The 27351-nt window shown below is 33.2% G+C and overlaps 1 protein-coding gene across 1 annotated transcript; it reads right to left on the bottom strand.

Moving 5' to 3' along the window:
* Positions 1-19197: 19197 nt before the first annotated feature.
* LOC134846660 (receptor-type tyrosine-protein phosphatase eta-like) lies at positions 19198-27039 on the bottom strand. Its single transcript, XM_063864044.1, has 5 exons — positions 27029-27039; positions 23567-23672; positions 20214-20381; positions 19710-20011; positions 19198-19495 (listed from the first exon to the last, which is right to left on the bottom strand). Exons 1-5 carry the CDS (start codon positions 27037-27039, stop codon positions 19198-19200), a joined length of 885 nt encoding a protein of 294 aa, XP_063720114.1.
* Positions 27040-27351: the final 312 nt, after the last annotated feature.

Genomic DNA, 27351 nt, shown 5'->3' on the forward strand with positions numbered 1-27351 from the left:
AAACACGAAACCCATTCTCAAGAAACACCTTTGCAGAACACAATTATAATTATGTTCACAAACCAAGAACAAACCAACCTCCCGGAAAAAACGCACAAAATTTAAATCACGTGATTTTCCATTATTGGAATCTCCCGAAAACATCGACCAATTCAGTAAATTTTCCAGATAATCCACAACCTACACAGGATTATAGTGAAAATTACCCATTCTTTCAACAAAATAAAAATAACCAACATACACCATATAATACAAACTATTTATCATCTGATGAAGATGATTATCACCAAACAGATATTTTTGCACCATATACTAAAGAATATCGCACATCTCGAAATATAAAAATTTACCCACGAAACCCAACAGATGAACAAAATACACAACAAATGCATATACAAAATCCATTTAACACACAATCTTTTCAACCAATACAACCACAAAATCCAATGTCAATGCATTCTTATCAACCAACTCCAATGAAAAATGAAATACCGCTTCCATATTACATTCAGCAACACAAAATAACAAAAAATCAACTTTCAAATTTTTCGCAAATGCCAAATGCCGCAGAATCACTACAGATGACAGTGAATCCATACCTCATGGGTGGATCATCAATAACATCCAATAAACCACTGATGGTATTCACAGGAACAGACCCTGAATATTCTGTAGAAGATTATCTAAATGCAGTAACAGCCAATTTAATTTTAAATATAAGACCTGAACCAATTAGTACGCCACTGCATCAAAATTGGATACATAGACGCACAGCACTAATACAAACAACCATAGATGGCGCAGCTCAAAAATGGTTTTCAGTATTACCTATAGAAATAAAATCAGACTGGAAAAGATTCACACAAGAATTTTTAAAATTGTTTGACTCCGAAAGAAACAAACAACACCAAAGAGTTTTATGTTATGAAATTCGCAGATTACCAAATGAAACAATCAATCAATTAGCAGTACGTATCGAAACACTAGTTCAAAAAGCATATTCACTTAATACACATGACTCTAAAAACACAAAATTGACAGAAATTTTATTGATGACCTTAACACCTCAATTAAGGAAAATAGCGATAAAAAAGAGAGCATCTCATCCTTCCTCAATTCGAGAACCAGACTTAGATTTTTGAAAACTAGTAGATAAACTAGAACAAGCAGAAATCACAATGAAACTCGAAGAAACAAAAAATCTAAAACTACAATATGTTAATCGAATTGAAACAAACACTACACATATAAATAACATACAGGAATCAGTTAGAGACCTGATTGAAAAAATCACTGAAATACTAAATATTAATGAAACCATCCAAATTTTAAAGGCAAACCATCCTTCAAAAACTGATGTAATTTTGCCGACGATATGGACACAGTATTTCCGAATGTAGACAAAAACAACAAGACAATCAGAATAAACCTCAAAAGCATAAAGAACCAAATAAATCGTTCTATCAATACATGAAAAAAGATCAAAATCTACCAAACAAAAATATATACAGTAATAACAGTTCAGGAAAACCACTTCCGAACAACACCAATTACACAAGGAATCAATCGCCATATAACTCAAGTTATAGAGGAAGATCACCAGAACGAAAAAAAATACACGAAATTCTTCACAAAATAATTATAACCGATCGAATAGCCAAAATAGCCAAAATAACTATTCAAGATCAAATTCCAATGCAACACAATTTGTTTCTGGATCCAGTTCCCAATCAAACCCAAGGAATAGACACTATTCCAATAATCAACCACGAAACTCATCATACAACAGAAATAGAAACTATTCACATAATAGAAATAGAAGTTATTCGAACAATCGAAATCAGAATTACCCGAACAATCGATCAAGAAAGAATTCATATAATAGATCAAACTATCACAGATCAAATAATAATTATCAAAGCAGATCACGAAACAATTCACAAAATCGAAACTCAAGTTACAATAATTGACATAGAAATTATTCCCAGTTACCACACAGGAATAATAACCATTATCAAAATTCTAAACGTCGATACAGAAGTAGTACACCAAAACATCAAAGACACATCAATCAAGTGCAGACAAATGAAGAAACAACATCAGACCCCCCAGGTATTGATGACACAGGAAGTAACGAACTACAACTAAATCATATAAACTGTTGATCATCAGATACAGAAAGTGATACAGAAAATACCATCTCTGTAAATATGATAAAAAATGAAAACGACTATGAACCTATCATATGTGAACAACCTTTTACATCACATATATATGAAAATCAATTGGAACTCCTTCACAATTACTATATTGGACCCACCAATACTACACAAACTACACAAGAAGTCAACGAAATCAACACGGTAATTAAACCCGATGAAAAAGATGAAACACAATGCTCAAACACAAAACATATTTATCAAAATATACAAAAAGAACAACCCAGAGAAAAAAATTTGGACAAAACCATTTCTATTAGAAAGTCCAAGGAACAAAGAATTTCAGCCACCAGATCTTGAAATTGATTTTTTAATTGATTCAGGAGCAGAATCAAATATAATTAATATTCTCACATGGAATGAAATCAAAACATTATATCCAAAAGTAGCGCCTCTTGCAACCTCCAGTAAACTAGCAACAGCACAAGGATCAACATTAGTAAATTTTGGAAAAATCCAATTATTCCTTCTCCCCACGAGAACAATGGAATAAAACAAAATTTTAAACAAACCGTTTAAGCAAATATTTCATATTACTGATATTAAGCACAATATCATTGGATACCATTTATATCTAAAAATATACCAACAACCCACATCTTAAATAGTAAAATACTAATCAAAGATAAGTACACAAAAACAAAAAATACAGCCCTAACATTTTTTCAAAGATTAAACAAACTACCACCATTCTTCTCAAAATTTTACCCAATTTATAATCAACAACGGAAACACCTGAAACCATGATCAGGAAATATATATAATTTTTCAATAAAACAAGTTCACCAGTATGATAAAAGTCGAAATAAACAACAACTTTTTATGTCAGACTTTGAATGTAAACCTATTCACAAAATTTTCAAAATCACGATCTCATCCATCAAATATTTGAAAAACACGATTTCTGACATCATTTCGTTACACGTGTATAACAATACACCATATCAAGTAACATTACCCTTAGGACTTTTAGGATATTGTGAAACAAATGCTACAATTTCACCCATAAATGAAGTAGCGTACCGCGTTAATAATATACTCCAATTATTAGATATTTGCCAATCCACAATTCTTGACGAAGAATTATCCATAAATAACATAGTAAGTAATGAAAAGAGAAACACAGATTACTTCACAAAAACACCATATTTCAAACCAACATTCAAAATAACAAATTACACAAAAGAACAACAAAAATTTTTAACAGTGTTTAAATTTGAACATTCACAAATTACACAAACCGAATTTGATAAATTAGCAAAGCAACTGTTAAAATATTCAACAGTCTACGCAACATCAAAATTTGACGTTGAAGAATCAGTTCATCACTACATCTCCCGTTAAAACCCGACGCATTTTTCAAAAAACAAAGAGCCAGTAAAGTACCAATTCACTTACACGACAAAGTAAACAGATTACTTGATATTTTAGAACAATACAAAATTATCTCAGCAGTAAATAAAAAAAACAACCAAAAGGTAACACTTTTATTAACCCTGTTATCATACTAGCAAAAGGTGAATCATTAAAAATAGTTTTAGACGCTAGATATCTCAATTCACTAATTGATGAATCAAAGTGCAATTGGCCTATTGAACCAATACAAGTTATCTTAACTAAGATAAATGGAAAATACTTTACAACCGCAGATATGAATAGTGCATACAATCAAATGCCACTAGATGAATAATCACGACTTTTACCACAATTTGTTATTGGAAATCAACAATATGAATTTAATCGCTTATTCTATGGAATATCCATAGGACCAGCAGCTTTTTCAGCTTCTATGAGTAAAATTTTTAGACCACTAATACTCAAGAAAAACGCAATCACCTATTTAGACGATGTTTTATGCAATCACAAACCAAAGAAGAATTGTTTACAGTTTTAGAACAATATCAAAAAATACTTCAGAACGAAAATCTGAAGGCCGCTCCCCATAAATCACAGTTCTTTCTAACACGAGGTAAATTTTTAGGACATAATATTGAACGAAACACTATCACTCCATTAAAATTACGCATTGATGCTATTCAAAAACTTCAGCCACCAACAAACAAAAAGAAAATCCAAGAATTCCTTGGAATGTTAAATTTCTTAAGCAAATATGTTTATAAAATGCAATTATACTTAAGACCCTTCTATAATATCCTCTGACAACAAAATAACTTTGAATGGACCACTGAACATCAAACACGATTTGAAGAAAATAAAAAACTTTTAGCTGAACAAATTTCAACTTAATTCCAGATCCAAATCAACCATTTTATGCAATGTGCGATGCTTCGAATTTTGGCATCGGCGCAGCATTGCTACAATCACATAGTGGTACAAACAAAATGAACCTTATATCAGCAAATTCCCGATTATTCACTCAAGCAGAGCTACGACTCTCAACTCTAATGAGAGAATAAACAGATATAACTTATACATTTACAGAATATGAATTTCTGATACTTGGATCAAAACATCCAACAGTTCCAAAACGTTCCAATTATTCTTCTCTTTACACAAAAGTGAAATCGAAATCATAGAGTTTATAGTTTTCAAATAATTCTAATGAAATTTCCAAACTTACATATAGTTTGGACAGCAGGAAAAAATCTTGCATTACCAGATACATTAAGTCGAAATACGCCACCTGAATTACTCACACGAAAAACTACAGTTGAAATACCAAAAAATTTAAATTTTATCTCGCAAAAGATGAAAAATCACCCCGACTAGAACGCAAATTTGCAGTAAAAACTGACATTAATCAATCACAAATAAATAACCTACAACATTTTCCACTTTACTTAGATTGCCAAAATAATCACTACGAAGTTGATTTACTAGGAACATCAACTTTCAAACCAATTCCATACTCACAATGGATAAAAAACAACACCCAACAAAAAAGAAAAAAACACCAATCGCAAAAAAGGCCTTTTTCCATTAATTGAAAAAGAAAATCTAACTGATAAAATAAGCTTATCAGGACCACAAACAAATGATTCAAAACACACAGTAATCCACTTTTTGACCTCCATGACCCACTTGACACAATTCCTCTTTCAAAACTGGAAATTGAAAATATATTTCTCCCTCCAACAGATAAAATTACACTTGAACTCTTAAAAGAATATCAAAACCTCGACCCAGTAATTAAACAATTGAAATCATGGCACAAATACAAAACTAAGCCCGTAAAAGCAGATACCACAATTTTAGGAAATAAAACACTCCTCCGATATTTCCGAAAATTTACTAACACAGCAATCAATGACAATACAGATCTTTTAGATTATCAATTAAATTATTCTTAAGTTCCCTGTCTTCCTTTAAGTATGATATTAATAGCTTTTAACATCTCACATACACAAAATACTAAAGGACACTCCGGATCAGAGAAAACATACTCAAACTTTACACAAAATCTTTATTTCCCAAATGCACCAATTTGGATAAAAGTATTATGCACTGATTGTATAGTATGTCAATAAAATAAACCTTATCCAAATCAAAAACAAATAGCACAAAAACAAGATTTTAAAGAACAAAGTTTATATTTTAACCATCGCATTTCATTCGATACAAAAGGACCTATTTCATCATCCTCAGAAGGAAACTCCTACATTATGGTAATTGTTGACACATTTACACATTATGTAGCACTCAACCCAGTACCACATTGTAATGCTTATTATGCCTACACGACACTTTATGAACACTGGATAGCTAAAATCGGATTACCCGAAATCTTAGTTACAGACAACGGTACAGAATTCATAACTAATGAAATCATCACACTATGCCACTTATATAACATCAAACATAAACCACGTACATCTCATGCACCTTAGACAAACGGTTTAGTCGAAGGTATGAACCGTTCACTACAAGAATATCTCAGATGTATCATAAATGGAAATGATACAAAATAAACAGAATGGTCAGCAGATGTAAAATTATTTCCCTTAGCATATAATTCACAAATCACGACAGCTCTAGGAATGTCACCATACGAGATGGTTTTTAATCAAAAGCCACGTAAACCAATTATGTTTACAGCAAATTCTCATAAAAAAGCACAAGGTTTTTGCCAACCAAATAAAGACTCAATTTGTTATAACCTACCTTCACACACACATGATGAAGATCATTTTCATCACCCACAAATTCTTAAATTAGCCTCCGGCACACATACCGAATGGATTTTAAATAGAGATAAAAAACATAATGAAATTTACCAAAAAGTAACAAAGAAATTGTTACAAAGGCAAAACATTAACGAACAAATTAATTCACGCTTTACACCAGCCACAGATTTTAAGATTGGAACATTTGTCTTATACCTAACTTTAATACAAAAAAAAGAATTTCTAAAAAATTACAACCCCTTCGAAAAGGACCATACCAAACAATTGCAAAACCCACTGACGTAACGTATAAACTCACCGATTCGAATCAAAAAGAAATTGTTCAACATCGAAACAATCTATTGCCCTACTACCCAAAAGAGTACGGGCTACGCGAATTAACTCAATATATTCTTTCACAGGTTTAAAATTTATTCAAAATCTTTCACATACAGAAAAAGAAACAGATGAAAAACACAACGTTCATCATGAAAAACAAAATCCAAAACCAACTACAACTCAAAACGATACAAAAACGCCAGACCAAAAAATACCTCAAAAAGAAAGAAAAAATAGGAAAATGATAGAAAAAATTCTACCACAAGAACAAGTAGAGAAATCAGAACAAAGAGAATCATCACGACTTAGAAATCAACCACGTAAAAACTACAAAACATTTATCCCACAATCTAAAATATTAAAGAAAGTAGAATTTCAAAAACAACTTTAATTTTAAAATTAATAATCTTTGCACCTCTGGATCATATTGAACTTTCATTTTTCAAAATAACATGCTGACAAAAGACGCAACAATTATAGTTCAAATTCAGCCAATAGGATTCACTTCAATCCGTCACCTTCTATGACTATAACACCAACCTATTAGACGAAAGATAATAAACTCCAGGCATATCTATAACTATAACTTTACAACCTCCAGGTCAAAAATAAGCAAACCGCTCAAACTTAACAACTAAAATAAATACCACCATAATATCATAACCCTCCCCTATCTAATAACGCAAAGATCAACAATATTTTCCCAACTCAGACCTCAAAAACCCTCCAACCAAAAATGGTAAATTAGCCTAAAGTAAAAAACGACCATATTCAATGGGCCTAAAGTACAAAAATCTCAAAAATACCCCAGATCACCCGACAAATAAAAATAAAGCAAAGAAGACCTCCCAAACACCATAAAATTAGCCCCCAACAACTTTTCACAAAACTCAACCCACTTGTCAAAAAATCAATAAATAACTCGACCACATTTGCATCTCGCCTCAAACAACAAAAAATATTCGACAAAGAAATCATTTCCTAAATGCTCTTCTCTTGATCAGTCAATATCTTTAAAAAAAAACAATTTTCAACATTTTCATAAACTTTTTCATACTACTTAAACTTTTATTCATATTTCTATTTGATACTTTTGAAGCTTTTAAAATAATTTTAATCATTTTTTACAACATTTTTTAAATTTTCTACTCCCTATTTGAAATATATCTCCAACTTTCCCAAATCATTGACCATATTCACAGGTACGATAACCCAAAGTTTATTTAAATGATACGAACAATTTTTAGTAGAACAGATATTTTTTTACTATTTGTAATTTTTATAACATTTTTATCATCCTTAATATTGACAATGTGCAAATGTATAAAAAAAGCAATAATCACATTCGCTTTAGCAACAATCCTTTTAATTCTTTTCATTGAAGAATACTACAATAAACATAAATTTTTCCACTAGAAAAAATCAATCAAAATACCTTCAAATATTGCTAAACAACAATCACAGAATCAGTCTTCACCGACATCATCCCAAGAAAACCCGACCAGACCTAAAACTACCCGAAACCCCCAAACATCCACACGAATCTCTTTCCAAGATAACCCATACACTTTTGAAGAACGATACGCTCGCTTATCCGAACCATTAGAACCAGTTCAGCGACAGGCACCCCAAAGTGAACCAACATATAACTTATACCCAACATTACCACAAGAATTAAGTAGAATAAGAAACATTAGTCAAAACCAAAATACAGTTGAAATAATAGACAAATTATACATCCACGACGAAACAGAATTTTTCAAACCCCCCGAGTTCATTTTGACATACCCCAATCACCATTACCAATTACTCTACAAAACCCAAATAGTACATTACCAGAAACTCCCCCACTCCTTTTACAACGTAGCACCTCAAGTATACCCTCAGATTACTTAGGTTCAACACCAACATCTGAACAAATACGTGAAAATCCCTTTAACCCCCCAATCCCACAGCACGACTACCATATTGGACAACGCACTCATTTACACAAGGTGAACCAAACTTAGTAAACGACCCAATAGACATTTCTACGGATACAACAACATCATCATCACTACCAAAAACATTATCACTACCATCAACACCATCATTAAGCCAGATTTCACCGACGCTTTTCCCTTTAAATTTTCCAAATAACCTCGACGCTAGATATCGAGAACAATCATCAACAAATATCCTTTTAAGATTAGATTGGAATACATTCACAGCACCCCCACCATTATTTGGACAACATCAAGAAAGTAACCGACTCCACAGTTGGACACTTAATAGACTACAATATAGACAAGATATCCACGAAGACATTCGTGAACACAATATCCAAAAACTCCAACAAAATAGTCTCCATTTGAAATTCGAAATCACGATTAAACTTAATAATATTGTTCAACATCCTTACCCATTAAACCCACCCAATATAACAGCTCAATCGCTACCACCACCATTAATAACAACTGAAGTGATATATAAGTACGACAGATATACCAAAAACACAATTGGTAACATCACATTTTATAATCCATACTCAGGATTATCATACACATGTATATTCTAAAAATATTAACATTTCAACACATCTTTTTTCTAATATTTTCCGATCAGAACAAAACCCTTCTCCTCGCACAGGACCCCAGGATTTATTAGTAACACACTACGATTGTGAAGAAAACGAACAAAAACACAAATATGCAATAAATCAAGTATCACAATGCGAAAGAGAACCACAAGCTATAGAAACTACAAAAGTAATAGCAACACTGTATTCAAAAGCCCGAGCAACAACAAAGGCAGGATATAAATTTACAGCATTATTTTCCGAAAAGAAAGTACATTGTTCTAAAGTTTCAAACGGAAATAAAACCGACTTGATCACGAACCATTCTATCAAAGTAATATTGAACGACTTCTACATCTAAACCCCGACGATTGTAAAAACGAATTACTCAGATTAAACATCACAAGAAATAAAAACACAGACAGAAAAATAGTAAATTTTCAAGTCTTTGCCGATTCTGTACATCAAGCAGAACTTGAAAGATATCAAGGACAAATAAAACTAGACGAAAAAAACCCATACAACGGCGCACACGGAAGATTAACTTATGTTATACACGATAAACACTGGATACCACACATTGGAATAAAAATCCCTCAAACTGCAAAGCAGACATAAAAAATAACGGATATCAAGAAATAATGATTTTCGATTGGAAAATGCAACTCGAAAAAGTACAACTCACACGAGATTTATCAGACAACAGAATGATCTATCAAGGAATTAAATTACCTTGCAAAAACGATCAATGTTATTGTGACCCTACAACACGGACACAATCAACAATTGTTTGGTTTCCCGAAGATACATGCACAACATTTCAAGTAACGAAAATACACACTCGTATGATAAAATTTCACAAAAAATATTTTATAGAATCAATTCCATACGAACAAATAAATCCATTCCGAAAACAAATTACTGATTTCAGAAATATTCATAATACAGAAAATAAATTAACACGTTTCCAAATATATCAAGAAACAGAAATATAGCAAATACAGAGAGCCACTTTACAAAACACAATATTCTGAAATACTAGTTAAATACGAAAAAGGTTTCGACATGACCACTGGAAAATTAAAATTTGACCCTTATGCCACAGGTCACTCTCTAAACGAAGGAACATCATACATACCAGTTATCTTTCAAAAAAGGAACAGGTCAACCTGGTGGAAGACTAAAGCCACATGACAGTAGAAGTACACGTTTACAAGAACTATCACTAATGAATAACACCTACTTTGGTAATATCCACTATGATATTCACTTAGATATGAAGTTAGACTACACAATTAGCCGAATTTTTCAAGAAATGTCACTCTCCGAATTAGAAACACTTCACCAATTATGCGAATTAGACAGGACACAAATCCTACAATCACTCGCACTAGCAGTATTAAAAATACCCTACGCAGGATACTTATTGTCAGTAATTAGATCAAATTTTCTAGAATACGAAGGAAATAATTTATGGTTTTATATTTGTACCAAAAAAGTATCACCACTATATGTTTTTGAAGATAAACGTTGTTATAAAAGAATCCCTATATTCTATAAAAATAAAGTACATTTTGTTGACACACTTTCAAGACGAACATATTTTTGGAATACCGCAGTCCCATGTGGATCAGAAAACAGCCAAAATGTAGTACAGTTGAATCCCAATGAAGATAAATATTATCTCCTTACTCCATACCCTACATTAATGCAACCACTCAAAAAATTTTCACCCGAAAGCATCAGAGCTATTGCTCGTAATCCAAATATTGATTTACAATCAATTGGAATGTATTCTAAATCAGATATCCAACATAACATTAGAACACAACAATTCCAAGAATTATTAACACATCAAATGACACTATACAAAGACAGTCAATTGATCAAAATTTAAGGAAACTTGCCGAAACCGCAGGATTTGCAGATATTTATACACAAGATTATAGCGGATATTTTAAAGACATTTAAGACTATATATATTTAAACGGTGAAAAATACAGACCACAAGATATTTCACCTTTAAGTATTTTCAGTTTTGTCACCCTTAAAAATGAAATTCTAGCTTTTCTAGGATTCCCTATTACATCTTAGAAAAATTAATTATCTTATACGCAATGTTTAATTTTATAGGATTTCTTTTCTCACTCTTAAAAGGAATCTATAAAACATGCGCTATATACACACAAGTAAACAGACAAGCAAGTGTAGCACGCATACTGTTTGCAGGACTTTTTGAAATTTTTTCATCATCAATAAACAAATTACTCCTAGACGCACAAATTACAGAATATAACACGAAAATAGCGACAAGACAGAACACTTACGACGAAGAACATAATAGTATAGAAGTAACACCTACCGCACCACAGTTGCCACCCCTACCACAAAATCATCCATTACCATTAGTCCCACGTAATTTTCGAAACGTAGCAATCACAAATAACCCAAATTCTAGACCAAATATACCACAAAGTCCCATACAGCATATAATGACACATCATTCACAAGATGATAATACATACGAACAAATTGTAGAACAACCCCATACCACCACTTTTCAGTCTCAAAATATTTTTTTTTCTAGCCCACAATGAGCCGACAACTTGGATCCCTACACCGCTCAAATTCCCACCCAGCCAACCTCCAAACTCCAATCCCAATAATCCCATTTTTTGCTTTCCCACCACCCAATTTTCTAATTAATAATATATCATCAAGCACGAATTCGGATGCTAACTCAGATATTTCAGTTTTATACTCTATCTCAAAACTTAATAACCCTAATATAAAAACCCCTGACGAATTTGCAGACTCCGAACCATCTCCATCAAATGATTTTCAGACCAACTCCTCAGTTTTTTCAAAACCCCCTTTTCAACCAATCCCAACAAATAATTCACTCCCATCCGTTTCCACTCCTTCTTATGCTTCGCAAGTGACCCCAACCTACTATCCACTTTATTCCGACCGATCATGTAATAACTCTCCAGATACCCCCCAAATTTCCCAGGAACTCGATAATTTTTTTACCCTACAACAACAGTTAATACACCCTAACACCCTCACAATACATCAACTCTCATCCACAATAGAATCCTCAAACCCACCTACTCCTACACCCTCCTCAGCTTACACTGCATCATTAGCACAATCATCGACATCCACCGAAACACCTAGTAGCACTAACCGAGCTTATCGCACTTTTAAAATAAAATTTCCGAATCAGCCATTCCCAACCAAACCAGGAACAGCCTGCGAATATATTAATCACCCACAACACACAAACACGAAAGATTTTCTAGCAATCGCCTTACCCTCATTTCCACAATATACATTAAATACACCTAACGACACTAATGACACACGTAGTTTCGTAGATGAGCATGTTTTAATGCCCACACTTCATTGGACAGCTTATTATCATTTTACTAACCCCCTTTGCCTGCCACTAACTAGTACTCATGACGACATAGAAAAGAACAAAAATATGTTATATAGACTCACCGCAACACTAACACCTAGACAATTTACTTACGTAGGATATAAAAAATTACTAAAAACATTCACTGCACTCCGAGCTAACGAATTCACGATAGAATATTACGACCATAATATCATCCGAACTAATCAAGACCAATTTTTAGATGAAGATCGCTTCGCTAACCCACAAGTAACACAAAAAATTTTTCATTAAAACGTCATATGTATTAACACTTAATATTTTTAATAGAAAAAAAGATCACATCATTTCTGAAGCACTAAATGATATTCAAGCTTACGAAAGTTTCCAAGACAATTTTCAGTTACTTTCACTAACCTTCCACTTACTTGCACCACATGAACGCGATTTGCACTGTTCCCACGATATTATGTTACGCACTAAACAAACTCACGCATATACATACTATCGTTTCATACAAAATCATTTTGATTTGCATACTCTATCAAGACAACCACACCATCGTTTTCAGTTTTTTAACTCAAAATACACATCACCATTTTCCTTATTTTCACTTATTGCATCAAAGAGACTAACCTCTACGGCATCCTCCGCAATTATGACCCAATAACACAAATGTATATTTTTTGTCCCATCACGAAGACCTTTAACGCCGAAGAATCCAGACCCTTCCTTATCCCGCATGGATTTATCCAGCCTATAGAAATACCATATTAGAATTCATTCACAATACTAAATATAATCACAAAATATATAACCTCATTCAAAACACACCTTACGAGTTTGCAGTAGGCACCGAAAAACTAAAATCCATTAAAGCACTTCAATTGCTTTGGCCACTGCTCCAAACTAAAAACATCATTCGCATACTAGCCAAATTACTAACAACATCAGATATGATACACGACATCTTCCCCCACGGCTTTTTCCCAGATGATTAACAGGTAAGTATAATTTACACTACTCTCCACTAATAAATTTAAATTAGTACTAACCATTTTTTAATCATGTTTCATTTATATTTCTAGTCTTCATACCGCAATCACCTACAAAAACAGAGAAGAAAAATAAAAATACAAACTTGTTAAAATTCTTCTAAAATTCATTAAAATTTTGTACTAAATAATGCAATAAAATTCATACCAAATGTAGTAAATTAATCTATAAACTATTTTCCCATGAAGTAGTAAAATTAAATACAATGAAAATTTATAACTTTAAAAATTCCCCCAAACGCAGTAAAATTGAAATTCTATGTAATAAATTGATAAAATGAAAATGCAGTACTAACCTTTTGATATTTTCATTCAATCGCACAGAAATACTATCCAAACTCGCACAGCTCGCCCACGAAGAATTGTTTAAATAATGATTATAAGTTTCAAGTTTTCATACTCAACAACTCTAACACACGATAACAAGTTTCAAGCTTTCCGTTAACCCGGTTGGAAAGGAATTATATACTAAACCAAACTAACCAACGCAGCTTACTAAACACCATAAATCATAAAATAACAGCATGACTAAGAAAAGAAAACCAACGGTACCCAAACCGGATTAACCCAGTTTAAAACTGGATAATTTTTTCTTTTGAAGACTATTATAAAATCTAAGAAAGAAATCATAAAACACAAAAAAGTCGCAAGACAAACCTATACCAAAAACAATTTGATTTTTGAAAAAAGGACACGACCAAAGTAACATAAGAAAAGACAAACATAAACCCAACATAAAACGTTATCACATAACAGGACCTCTCAAAGAAACAGCACGAAATCATACTCCCACTCCTGGCCTAACCCACCAGAGAGGACGTCCTGAGCATGCTCTATAGCCGGCCTAATCCACCGTGCTACATCCACGCTTTGTGACCACATCTCTATTTTTAATAAGAGGTACTCAAGGGTGAGTAACTCTTCAAAATAACCAAACTAAAACAAAACGCTTTTGTGAAAACGATTTACTAAGATCATGATTAAAAATTGGACTAACATAGTTTTTAGTTTTGTAAAATGTAAATTATACTTTGCAGTATATAGATCAATACACAACAACAAAGACGAACAACCAAAGACAAAATGACCCTACTATACTCGAACAAGAATGGCTAACCACAACCGATATGCCGTCCACAATCACAACTCAAAGAATTTAGAGGACGACTTGACTTCGCAGAAAAGGACTTCATTGAACTAGACCAATGACCACCTCGATGTTCAAGTATACGTACAGATCCGAGCTACGAGGCATCCTTTCCACACACGATCTCCACGCCATTCCCAGACGAGGTTGAACACAAAACAAGTTCTCTACATAATACAGAAAAACCCGTCATAGCAAATCATTTTGAAATCAGATTGATTTCATTGGGGATCACATTCGTTGTCACAAGAAGACGCAACGACTGTATGTCCCTAACTCCAGCGTTTTGGAACTTCTTTAACAAGAGAAACCGGACAAGAATATCATGTTCGCCAAATACCAACGTTCATCATCCATCCTTTGAATTGCAGAAAGATAATTCTAAAAAACTCTGTGAAACCCGGATGGGTGGAACCTGATCTAAACTGCATTTTATAATTGGATAAATTGGATATTTTACCACTCTAAAATATTTAATATTAACCAATCATAATCCATCTAACTAACAACCCACTTATTTGTAAGAGCTGAAATTACTTGTAATTTCAGCACCAGAGTGATTTGAATTTAACTTAGAAATTAGTTGCCTCTCCAAGAGAACTTCAGCTGCCGCAATAAACCAGTATACCCTAGATCTATTGAGCCTAGCAGAGACTAGTTAAACACCCTGAGACTAGTAAGTATAGCAGTAAGATTAGGATCGGTATTAGACTAAGAAGTTGCACGAATCTATCCGGCCGAAAATAAGATAGCGTGGCGAGCAGACGGTGTACCCTATCCGAAATTACTCTATGAGTTAACCACACATGTTATAACTCACTTTTTTTATGGGACTACCCAACAGACAGTTGAAAAAAAAAGACAATGAACGAAGCAAAGAAACAAAAAAATTACTGAAACATTTTTGGAAAAAAAAACTAATTTTCTACGAATTTAAAAAAATTACAAGCGGCCTTTAAAAAAATTAAATTAAAAAAATTACGGGTTCTTCAATTTTAACGACGTTATAATTGAGTTATGTACAATAAAGTTAATCCATTTTGGGAAAACTGAATCAAAGAGCCAATTTTTTTTTCTGCTGAGAAATCTTAAAGTTGAGTTCCACTTTGGAAAATAAAAGTCTTTCAATTTATTTTCGCACCAATTTCTGCAACCGTTATAAGATAGCGCATTTTGCTTACCTCTTAGACAAAAAACTGATTTGAGCTCAAAAAACACACAATTTCCTGAGTGCATTCATAAATGCATTGATATGTATAAATGCACTTCTGCAATTATTGGAATATTTTACGTGTTTGTTTTCTTGAAAAAAAAATGAAAATCACCAAGACGTGTACAAGAATCTTAGTTATGCTCATCGACTTCTAAAAAAGATTCAATGGGTGAGTTTATTTGTTCGCTAGTAGTTTTTGATAGTTGAAATCGATCTTTTTTGCACCATTTACGATTTCGTAATTGGAGAGCGCAATTTGCTACCTTCCAGCAAAAGAATTTGAGTTAGTCAACTTGCGTGCGTTCATAGCATGAACACACAAGTTTTCGTTGACTAATGCATTTTTGCAACTGTTTTTCCACTCAGCAAGGAAATTAATTCACTATTCTCGGGCCCTCTGATAGTGAATTAATTCCCTCTTGCTAGAAAATATAATCCTCACTTACTTGTTTTTCGCCGTAATACAGCTTCTTAAACTTTTAGAAGACGACTGATTGGCAATTGATTAATAGAAAACCAATCTCATTTAGTCTATTGATAGAGCGCAAAATTTCCTTTTCACAATAAACACAAACTAGTGGCCCGCTTTCGAAAAATCTGAAAGCTTTTTTCCATGTTTAAGCTGTTAGCTTAATTAAAAACTTTCGTTTTCCTACCACCTGAAAACTTTTTATGCTGTTCAAGGGCAATTTTTCAATTCATTTCTTGGAAATATTTGAATAAAGGTTAATTGTATCAATTAACCATTCAGTCAAAATTTCTCAAATATTACCATAAGACAATTCAAAAAAGGATGGAAATTTACCAGGCCTTTAAGCTCTTTGATTTTCAAAAAAAGTAGCGCTTGATTTTTTTTTGAGTGAAATAATTGCAAAAATGGAATTGAATCAGATTTTAAACTTGTTATTTGGTTTGAGCGCAATCAAAAATCAAAAGTCGAAAAACAAAAAAATTTGGGCGTGACAAAATTATAGAGTTGAAAAAACGATTAACCGAAACAAGGGTCTTCACTTTTTGATTGACACTTAATGAGACCCATGTTAAATAATTTTTTTGCTGAAACCGTAGGTTAGATTAACCTCAACACATGTTATACGTTTCTTTGTTTGCAAACAAATATACATAGCCAACGGACAGTTGGAAAAAAGTAATGAACGTGTTTTTCAAAAATCTCAGTTTCGAAAACTCAAAGAAAAAGTATATGCCTTTATAGCTCTTTGAATTTCAAGATCAGTTTATCATTAATGCTTTTCTTATACAATTAACCCGAATTGGGAAAACTTGATCAAAAAGTAAAAATTTAATTACGCTGGTAAATCTTAACCTTAAAATTCACTTTCCAATCTAGAATTCGATAACATTTTTGGTAACCTCCTCATTTTTGATATTCGATAGTGGAGCTTGCTTTCTTGTTAGCTGTGGAATTGAGCTGAATTCAAAAATAAATCAAAAGTCAAACCACGCAAAATCAAAATTGAGCGTGAACGATTTTTAATAGTCCATCCTGCAAACAAAATACTAAAAAATTACCAAGTCTTTTATAGGAAACTTCATTACGTTTATTGTTCCGACTTTCGATACGAAAGTAACGTAATATTTGTGCTCGGGGTGGGTTTTTTTTTCTTCAGACAAATTTCGACTTTTTAACTAGCAATTTTTGACGGAATGTTTTTATATCATTCGAAAGGTATTGTTGTCTTGAGCTTAAATTTGAAAAGATATTTCACCTGTGATCATTTTTCGTAAAGTTATGAGGGTTTGAAGATTTCCATTTTGGCCATTTTGACCAATTTGGGACAATTAACGCGCGATATATTTCGCGCTATTAACGCGTAAGGGGAGATTTAATCCGTCTTGTAAATCGTTCCAAATTGGTTAAAAATAGCCTATTTGCCATAATTGATTTGTTACAAGGAGCAAAATCTATCCTTTCGTACTTTATATGGCGAGTCGGGGGATGATTTTCATAAAAAAATTTCAAATTTTAGAAAAAAGTTTTTCTTCTAAAATTTGAAGTTCATTTTGTTGTATTTAATTTAATTTTATAATGTTATCACTCTTCCAAAAACCTTAAATGGTAGTCGGAACATTTAGGGCTTCGCCCTGATACGAGCAGTCTTGTTACCCTTTATCAATAATTGGAAATTGTATGAATCAACCATACACAAAATTTAATATACTCAAACAAAATTTGTCGATTTTTGAAATCATGTGACATATAGAAATTATACATTTTTGATGAATAAGAGTACAACTCACAATAACAACCCTAGCTCAAAGATTTAGCAAGCTTGAACACACAGCTTGAAGTTATCAGTCAAAATTATCAAAATATTCGAATAGCGTTCACAAATAAATGGATACATGAATCAAATACACAAAGTGAAAGTTTTTATTTAAGGATACTTGAAAATAGTTAGCACTGAATTAAGAAAAATTGTATAATTTACTCAATTCACATAGGAGTTCTAGCTAGCTTTTTCTCCCATATGCTAAATAGTAAAAATTTTCAGCTTCTTTAATGGACTAATTCAAAAGTTAACTATACACAAATTTTTTTCTTTCCGAGAGTCAGCCATCTAGAAAATAGTGCCAAAATCTTGAAGACAGCAAAAATAAAAGCAGCAAAAATTATTCGAAAATTTGTCCCTTTTTTGATGAACATTTTGATGAAGTTAATGAACATTCTTAAAAACAATTAAAATTTCCTGAAGTCTTCAAAAAATCTCCGAGGTTTTTCAAGTTTTTTCCAAGATATTCCGAAGCCTAAAGATTCCAATAGAATCAAAATAGCATCCTTGAAAAACGTCGCCCTTAAACATACCGCAAATATTTATGATATAATTGACAAACATTTTCGAAATATTTTAAGATCATATTTGTATTTCTTGCCGATATAGTAATAGATATGCTTGCAGAATAGCAATAGATTTGCAATTCTGACCTCTTTGCTAGAGAGGGTATAATTAACTAGCTCCCATACAAAGTATGCAGATGAATTTTGGGCAAATAATACTTCAGCTATAGTCTCTAAATATACGTCAAATATTCATGTCTTATCACAGATACACTCCATTACAAATATAAGACTATCCAATACTACCAGTTTTGTTGCACGCATCCAATATTTGTATGGCTCCCTATTTATCCTTCTGACTGTCGTTAGTGTCGGGTGGCGATCGTGTCGACATGACATCCATGGGTATATAAGCCACGTGATCCGATCTCGTCTTTCGCTTCTCGTAAATCGTGTCCGACGCTTCATTCGTGTTGGTACTAGTCAGCAACGACAACTTTCGTTTGCGGCGTCCTTTGGTAGTCTCGTACTCAGTGTCTTTGTCCGGCAGGATTTTTCGACGGACTAACTCGCGTTTGATCATTTCACCCGCAGCTTCGTGAATAAACTCGTACTGCTCCTGCGTTTGAACCATTTGGGGCCTAAGAAGCAGTCGGTTGCTCTACTCTTTGAAAAAACTTGTTATATGAAGGTGAAAAGTAGTAGCAAACTTTCGATCCTTAGACAGATTAACAAGGCTTTAATAGATCACGTTCGCAGATATTTTCATGATTATTATCATTGCCAATAATCCATTAATGACGGTCCTTTAAGCTAAAATTGGAAAACTGACAAAATCACAAATATAACAATAACCTGGCCGATCTCAAACTTGCCACAATTCCTCGAATATCCACCACCGAAGACTTCTCAATGTTCTCGTTAATCTGGTCCAGTGCAATGAACGAGCCAGTTCTTCCACATCCTGCACTGCAGTGAACTATTATGGGGGACTCTGGCTTGGTAGCATAAGGGTAGTAGGATCGAATCTTGGCCAGGAACTTGAGCATTTGTTCTGGATTCTCAGGACATCCGAAGTCAGGCCAGGCTGTGTACTGGAACTGCTCAACTATCCTTTTGGGCTGATCTTTTACCGGGCTTTTCGAATTGATTTTGGACTGAAATAAAACAAATCGTCAATACTTTTCTCCAAAAAATGACCATTAAGAATTTTTCTGGCAAATTTCTCCAGCTATAAATTTTCTATACAAAGTCTACCGTTGAGTTTTAACCGTTTATATTAATTAATTTATACAATTTAGAGATTACATTATACATTTATAATGTTTAATCATATTATAAGAAAAGATGGTGGCCTACCACATCTCTGTTCAGGTTGGTGTGTGCCCTGTAGAGTCTGAACTCTCTGCGGGTGAAGTTGACAGACTTGGTCTCGTTGAACCCCTCCACAGTTAAGTCCCCATAGTCCCACTGCATGTTATCCTCTGGCCAGTACTGGTTGCACTTCAGCACGTCATTCTCAATGCACTGCAAAAAATTAAAACCGCTCGTATCCGTCGTATCCCGACGAAGCTCTGAATGTTCCAAATGCACATCAACGTACCTGATGTGGTTTTTGGCAAAAAATTGGGCTCTTTTCTTAGCCAAAAACCCCCTCCCTTTATTTGAATTTCAACTTAAAAAAACTACTTCACAGTATTTAGCAATGAATTCGCATTCAGCAACACTGGAAGTACAGTAAACTGGAAATGAAAACTTTGAATAATAGCAAACAGAAACTCGGCAAAGAGTCAAAGAACGCAAGTAAACAGAAAAAATACCAATTTAATTTTTGAAAATAAATTTCTGCTTGAATAAATTTCAGCTTTTTGAAAATGAATTTCGATGAAAAAATTAGATACACTTAAAGTTTTGCCTAATTTGAGAAAACGAACAGTACATAAAACTTTTACTTCGCTAGGAAATCTGATAATAAAGTTCCATTTTCAAATTTAGAAGTCGATCACGATTTTGTGACTGTTATACTTCTGCTGTTCGATAGTGGAATTTGCCTTCTTTTTCACAAGGCAAATGAACTGAACTTAAATCGAAATTAAAAATTAAAACGCAAAATAAGTTAAGTAATGCCTGAACAAATTTTAAGAAAACAAACAACTACGTTCATTGACTCTTGAACGTGATGGAAAAAAGGAATAGAGCCAAAAATTGACAAATTATCAAAAAAAAATTTAAAAATTTGGAGAGGTTCTTTTTTTTTCAAAGATTTGCCCGCCGTAAGCTATGTAAAGTTTAGAGTGAATTATTTTGCATCTATTAACATGTCAGTAGACTGCAATACTTTAATTTGAAAAAAATTTTGAGCCGAATTAAATCACGGCTTGAAGTGTCTTAAATGCAAACTCAGGAGACCAATGTTTCTGAGAGATTGTCTAAAACTGAGAGCATGAAGTCAAAATTAATAAACTATCTATAAACAAATTACGAAATTTGCGAATCTTTGATATTGTTTTGAAAAAATCTAAATAAAAATTGCTTTTTCAAGGTCATTTGAAAAAGTCATTAAACATAAAGAAACCGATGAAAAAATAGTGCTTATTTTTCTCAATTTTGTTTTTCTGAAGTAAAAACCAAAAAACACAGTCTAATTTAATTTTTGTAACCACGTTTTCTAATATTTAAGAATGTGGTTTTTATAAAATGATGATTCCTTTTGTCTCAGAGTGAATTATATATTGAACTGCTTGGAAGTTGTGCTGAAGCAGTTTTCAAACTTGTATAAAAGTAGCAGCCAGCTGCTGCGCAAGCAGCACGGAAAGTTTGACTAACTTCGTCGATGAAACAAGAGAACGTAAATACAAAACACTGACTTTCTTGAAAAAAATTTCAACTTACAAATTTTAAAGAAAAAATTAGATGCGCTTTAAGCTCTTTGAATTTCTAGAACAATTTATGAAGGACGTTTTATTTATAATATGAACCCAATTTGAGAAAAACTGTATTTTTATTCCGCTGACAAATGTTAAAAATAAAATCCACTCTCAAAACTAGAAATCTTTCTTGTTTTTTTTTGCGTTATTTCCACGTTCGTATTTGGAGAGTGCTATTTACGTCACTTTCAACAGATGAATTTCAATTCAACTGAAAACGTGCATTATACCTAGTTGCATCAGTATTTTAAAACTTTTTCTTGAATAAAAAACAAAAAGAATCAGCAAGACCTATATTAGAGTCTTCATTACGTTCATTGCTATTAGTAAAAATAACCCATCTTAAAAAATGGTATCAGTAGGATTACTTTGTATTCCACTGGCAAATCTGAAAATTAAAATCCACTTTTGAAACTAGAATTCATTCAAATTTTTGTGATCTTTACAGTGTTGCTGTTCGATAGTGGAGTTTGCCCTAGCAATGAAGTGAACCGATAAAATAATCAGTCAAACCACGAAAAATCAAAAATGCGCCTGAACAAATTTTAAAACGTTTTTCTCAAAAAAGAAAATAAAAAAGTGACCGTAACCTCTAAGAGAGTCTTGCTAGACTATGTTCATTACCCCTAAAAACATTTTTTTGCACTTTTTTCTTCTTTTTTTTAGAAGAAAAAAGTGAAAAACCATCATCAGTTTTTCTCTAGCGAATCATCATCAGCTATAGTCGTTTTCAAAAAGAAAAAACAAATAATTGAAAATTTTTTCTTTTCTAACAATTATTTAAAATTCGCAGAACTTATTTTGTTTTTTGTTGTTTTGTATTGCAAAGGAATTGCTAAATCAAATGTCAAAAAATTAATTTCCTAAAATTATAGCCAACTAACAATTGGAGAAAAGTAGGGAACGCAAAGTAACTGAAAAAAAAACTGACTTGTTTTTTCAAGAGCCTTCAACTTTTGAATTTTGAAGAAAAAAATAGATGGCTTTAAAGCCCTTTGGAATTTTAGAACGATTTAAGATTCACTCTTTGTTGTTAAATTTAACCCAATTTGAGAAAACTGGATCAATAAGTAATACTTTATTTCGCTGGGAAATCTGAGAATTTGTTCCCATTTTCGAAATCAGAAGTCGATAGCGTTTTCGTGACATTTTAACTTTCGCTGTTCGATAGTGGAATTTGCCTTCCTTTTAACAATGGAAATGCACTGAACTTAAAAAGAAGCCACAATTCAAACCGTTAAAATCAAAACTGAGCGTAAACAAACTTTAAGACTTTATCCTGAAAAAAATCAGCAAGATCTATATAAGAGTACTCACTACGTTCATTACTCCTAATAGAACAAAAAAATATGGGTTTAAGAAAAAGCTTTTGCTATTACACTGTATACTCGTGCGTTTTACTCGCTCAAAATCAACTGAAAAGCAAAAAATCAAATAGGTTTTCCTCGCCACTGAAAAAACTTGATCCTAATCACGATTGAGATTGTTTTTTAATGATATATTACACAACATATTCTGATTTCTATTCTGGTACCTGATTTTGCGTGGAAAAAAGCATTAAACTAAAACACAACCGAATACAAAGTTCTTCCCCACCAGTTTTTTTGCCAGTTTTTGTTTTATCCAAAAAAATTTTCTGTCGCTCAACCACTATTTGCTAGCATATTGTGGTTGGGGAGAACTGCCTTTAGATAAATGATCCAGTACATGATCTGTCAAAAAAGCAGCTGGGACCATTGGTTAAGGTTGAGCGTGGATGTGAGTGGGAGGGTGGAGTGAGTGTACCTGTGTGAGCATGATGATGAGTGTGACCTCGTACTCCCACACCATCCTCCAGAATGCATTGACAGTGTTGTGCAGGGGTCCCTGGGTGGCAATGTACGTGAACTCACTCTTGTTTCCTAACACATCAGTAACACACCAGCCATATTATGACCACGCTCAATGACAAACAACTCTTTATTCAAGTCACAACTAACTAACTGCAAGATCCTAATTCAGAAATCGCTGCACAGGTATAGGAGCTCAACTTTTAAAAGTTTAAACCCATTAAAAATGACAATTAGTTCCAATAGTTTACAATAATAAAGTGAAAATTACAAGAAAAGAAGTTTATTAGTGCAGTGTGAACAATAGGCTATGTTACGACGGGTTAAAAGGAACATGGAACTCAAGTAAATGGCCCATCGAGGAGCTGCAGATTAAACTAAACGTCACAAACTGATAGCCACCCAACAGAATTCGTTTTTTGTATATAAAATGGACCAAAAGAATTCCATATCAAACAATTACACACGGATGTTGTACTCATTTTCAAATAATCTAAAATTTTGATGACCTTTTTGGGCCGACTAGATTTATTTTTCGAGCTCTCCCAATATCAAGAAAGGATCAAAACCCAAAGCTTTAAAGTTCTCTTATTGCCAAAAATTTCAGCGCCGCAAGCAAATAAAAAAATCAAAAAATGTTGTTTTGGGACTCTAATTGCATGTTTGTAGCACTCAAGGACTTAATTGTATCTTACCGCTTATGGCACTTTCTAAAATTTATTAAAGTTGGTTGGCTAAATTTATATGTCGCAGAAAAATACCAGAGGGGATCTTGTTCGTCAGTGACAAAGAAAAAGACCAAAGAAAAAGAAAAAATTACAAAGTTCTGTAGGGACCAACAATAGAAAGAACCCGGACTTTAAGACTTTTCTATATCCATAGTTTGGTTCTTTCTCATTATTGACATTCTCCGCAAACTTCGGGAGCAAATTTTTCACGGCAACTGGGATTTATAAAGTTTTGTTAATTGGTCGATAGAAGTCAGTTAGCGGTCTCTTATGCACAAGAGTGGATATGGTTAGAAAGTAGTTCGTTAAGTGCCTGGGATGAAGTTGGCGTTGATGTAGTCGCTGCCATTGTAGTCCCGGTTGAACATCATCCTGTAGTTGGCCATGCTCGACAAGTCAATCTAGGCCGTACGAATAGAACAAAAAATATTACAGGCAGTAGCGAATTAGGAAGGGGGGAGGGGGTGCATTTTTGAGCGAATGGCCCTAAATTTTTTCTAAAAGCGCATTGAGCGCCAATATATACTAATTTTTGAGGGGGTAGCTCGCCGAAAAAACGCATTCTTTTGGTCAAAATTTACGTAAAGTATTTAAAAACGCCTTTTTGGCCAGTTTTTTTCTTCTTCAAAAATTGACTGCTGTACAGAAATTTGTTAAAAATGGGGTCTTCATAGTGATTTGGGACATCTCAGAAAATCAAATTGGTCGACCTAAAAAAGAAGGTAAACAAGTTTTGAAAATCTGCCCCACCCTTGAGAAAATCCTTGATCCGCCCCTATTAGAACACTATTCGATGCTGAATACTATTTTTCATAGCGCAATGGGAAATTATTAATTTTTGAAAAATTCATCAATAGTATAAATCAAACGCTTTTTCACATATATTAAAGGTCAGTCTGAGCATTCAAGCCATGACATTGTCAAAAACTGTCTTGTTTTAAACTGAACACGAAAAGTTCCTAGTGCTTCAGATATGAATCAGTGGCTGAGGTTTTCAAGGTTTCGGCGCTCATTATGGTTTTAAAACAGGCTGCATTTTCTATGTTGAAATAAAGGATGTCATTAAAATGTGTTTCTTTTGTTCGAATACTTTCGAAAAAAGTGCGGAATGTTTACGCTTGCTGTGGTTTTTTTTATTCAGTCAATTTTCGATTTATAACTAGGCTTTTTGACAATTTTTTTTACCATCTGAAAAATTGAATAAAAATGTTGAATGCTTATATGCACAAGGTTAGCAAGCCTCTTGTTTTTGATAGAGTGTTGGTCCAAAACTTTTGGATATTTGTTTGACTTTTTCGATAAGACGAAGTTATTCAGAGCAAACCAAAAGTTTGTTTTTAGTCGTCGAGATGCTTTTTTGTAATCCAATGACGATTTTCAGAAGAAATTGGTCAGTTTTTGTTTGATATGACAAACTCATTTTGATCAAATCTGAATGACATGATTTTTCAAGTTGTCGAGACTCATAGTTAACCCTCCAACTTGTTTTTTTTTGAAAAACGAGCTTCAAAACGATTCAATGGTCAAGCCACTGAAATAGACCAATTTGAAAACTTTTATTCGACAGTTTGAGATTAAATTTGGAAGCGAACTTAAAAAAGTTATTAACAAGAAAAGAACGAAAATTTTTATTATAGTTTTCGTTTAAAAAACACACGATCTATATAAATAAATGCGATCTTAACTTTCCACCTAAATTAATGAAAATACAAAATTACTAGGATCAAGTTACTATGTTTTTTTAATTATTTTTTTTTTAAATCATGTGTTTCTTAGCAAGAAAAATTTGAAAGATTGTTGCTAATTCTCCTGTCCAATTTGGAAGAAAAATGTTTGAAGTATTTTTTTGAAAGTATTTGAGTCAGTGTTTTCTGACAGGCTTCTGACAGGTTTTGAAAACTGGAACCAAAAATACGAACCTTTGTTTTCAGGTCTAAAATAGTTTTAACTAAAGCTTGTTAAAAATTTTTTATCACGAAGCCAAAGTATTTTTAACAATGTCAGAAAACCGGCAATCGAAAAATTGTTGGCTCTCAATAAACCACTACAAGCGTTTTAAATATATATTATGCAGTTTGAATACAGTACTCAATGGTCAAACAATAGTTGAAACCAACGGTGGAACGATGAAATTGCAGCCAATCAAACTTGCCAGTATCGTTCATGCAATCAACACAAGTATTGGTCATAATCATAGCACACGGCATCCAGTGACCCTGGAATCTGTAATCATGGACATCGGGCTATGCCTCAATTTGGCAAATTATGTTTTTTTGCTAATGCAGGCTTCCGTTCAACTCGTTTCATTCCCAGATGGCAACATGCTTTCTAGCGCATGATTCCTAGACTCTTAACTCCACCATCTGCTATTCCTGTACAGATTACGAGTTCAATTATAAATAGTGGTACATTTGCCAACGAGTAAACCGAATCATTATGTGTCCCAATCTTGATGGCCTAACCAGGTACTGGTTTTGTTTCTTTGTCACCTGCATATTCTGGTGGTGACTTCATATCAACTGTAGCGCACCCGCCACCGGTTTTCCTTTCAGCGCCTCATGGTCATGCATTGCATTTCAGGCGCAACATTGTGTTCCTTTTGTACCGCATACTGTGTCACATTCTATCAACGATTACTATACAGGTGATTCGAACTTATAGCGATTGGCAACTACAACTCGAATTGTCACGCTTGTTCCATGTTTTAGTGCTGAAACTTTTTTTAATATGACAACTGTTGTCCCACCGTGTAGCACAACCGTCCTATTCTAATGATGACATTGTATATTTTGAAACTCCGTCAATTAATCCTCAACATGTTCCGCAGTTTGTCCATAATAAAAAAACAGGTTATAATTCAGTCAACGAAAACTACGCATTGACTTCTGCTAACCTACACTAAGGTTTTTGATCGGATCGATCTCTCACCGCTCGTGACTTAGCGGAATCAAAATTTCAGTGTCGCAAGGATCATCTTCCTGAATGGAAGTAAGCTCAGCTCGACGTCATTCCG

The sequence above is a fragment of the Symsagittifera roscoffensis genome, chromosome 5 (assembly GCF_963678635.1).
Source record: "Symsagittifera roscoffensis chromosome 5, txSymRosc1.1, whole genome shotgun sequence".
Lineage (NCBI taxonomy): Eukaryota > Metazoa > Xenacoelomorpha > Acoela > Convolutidae > Symsagittifera > Symsagittifera roscoffensis.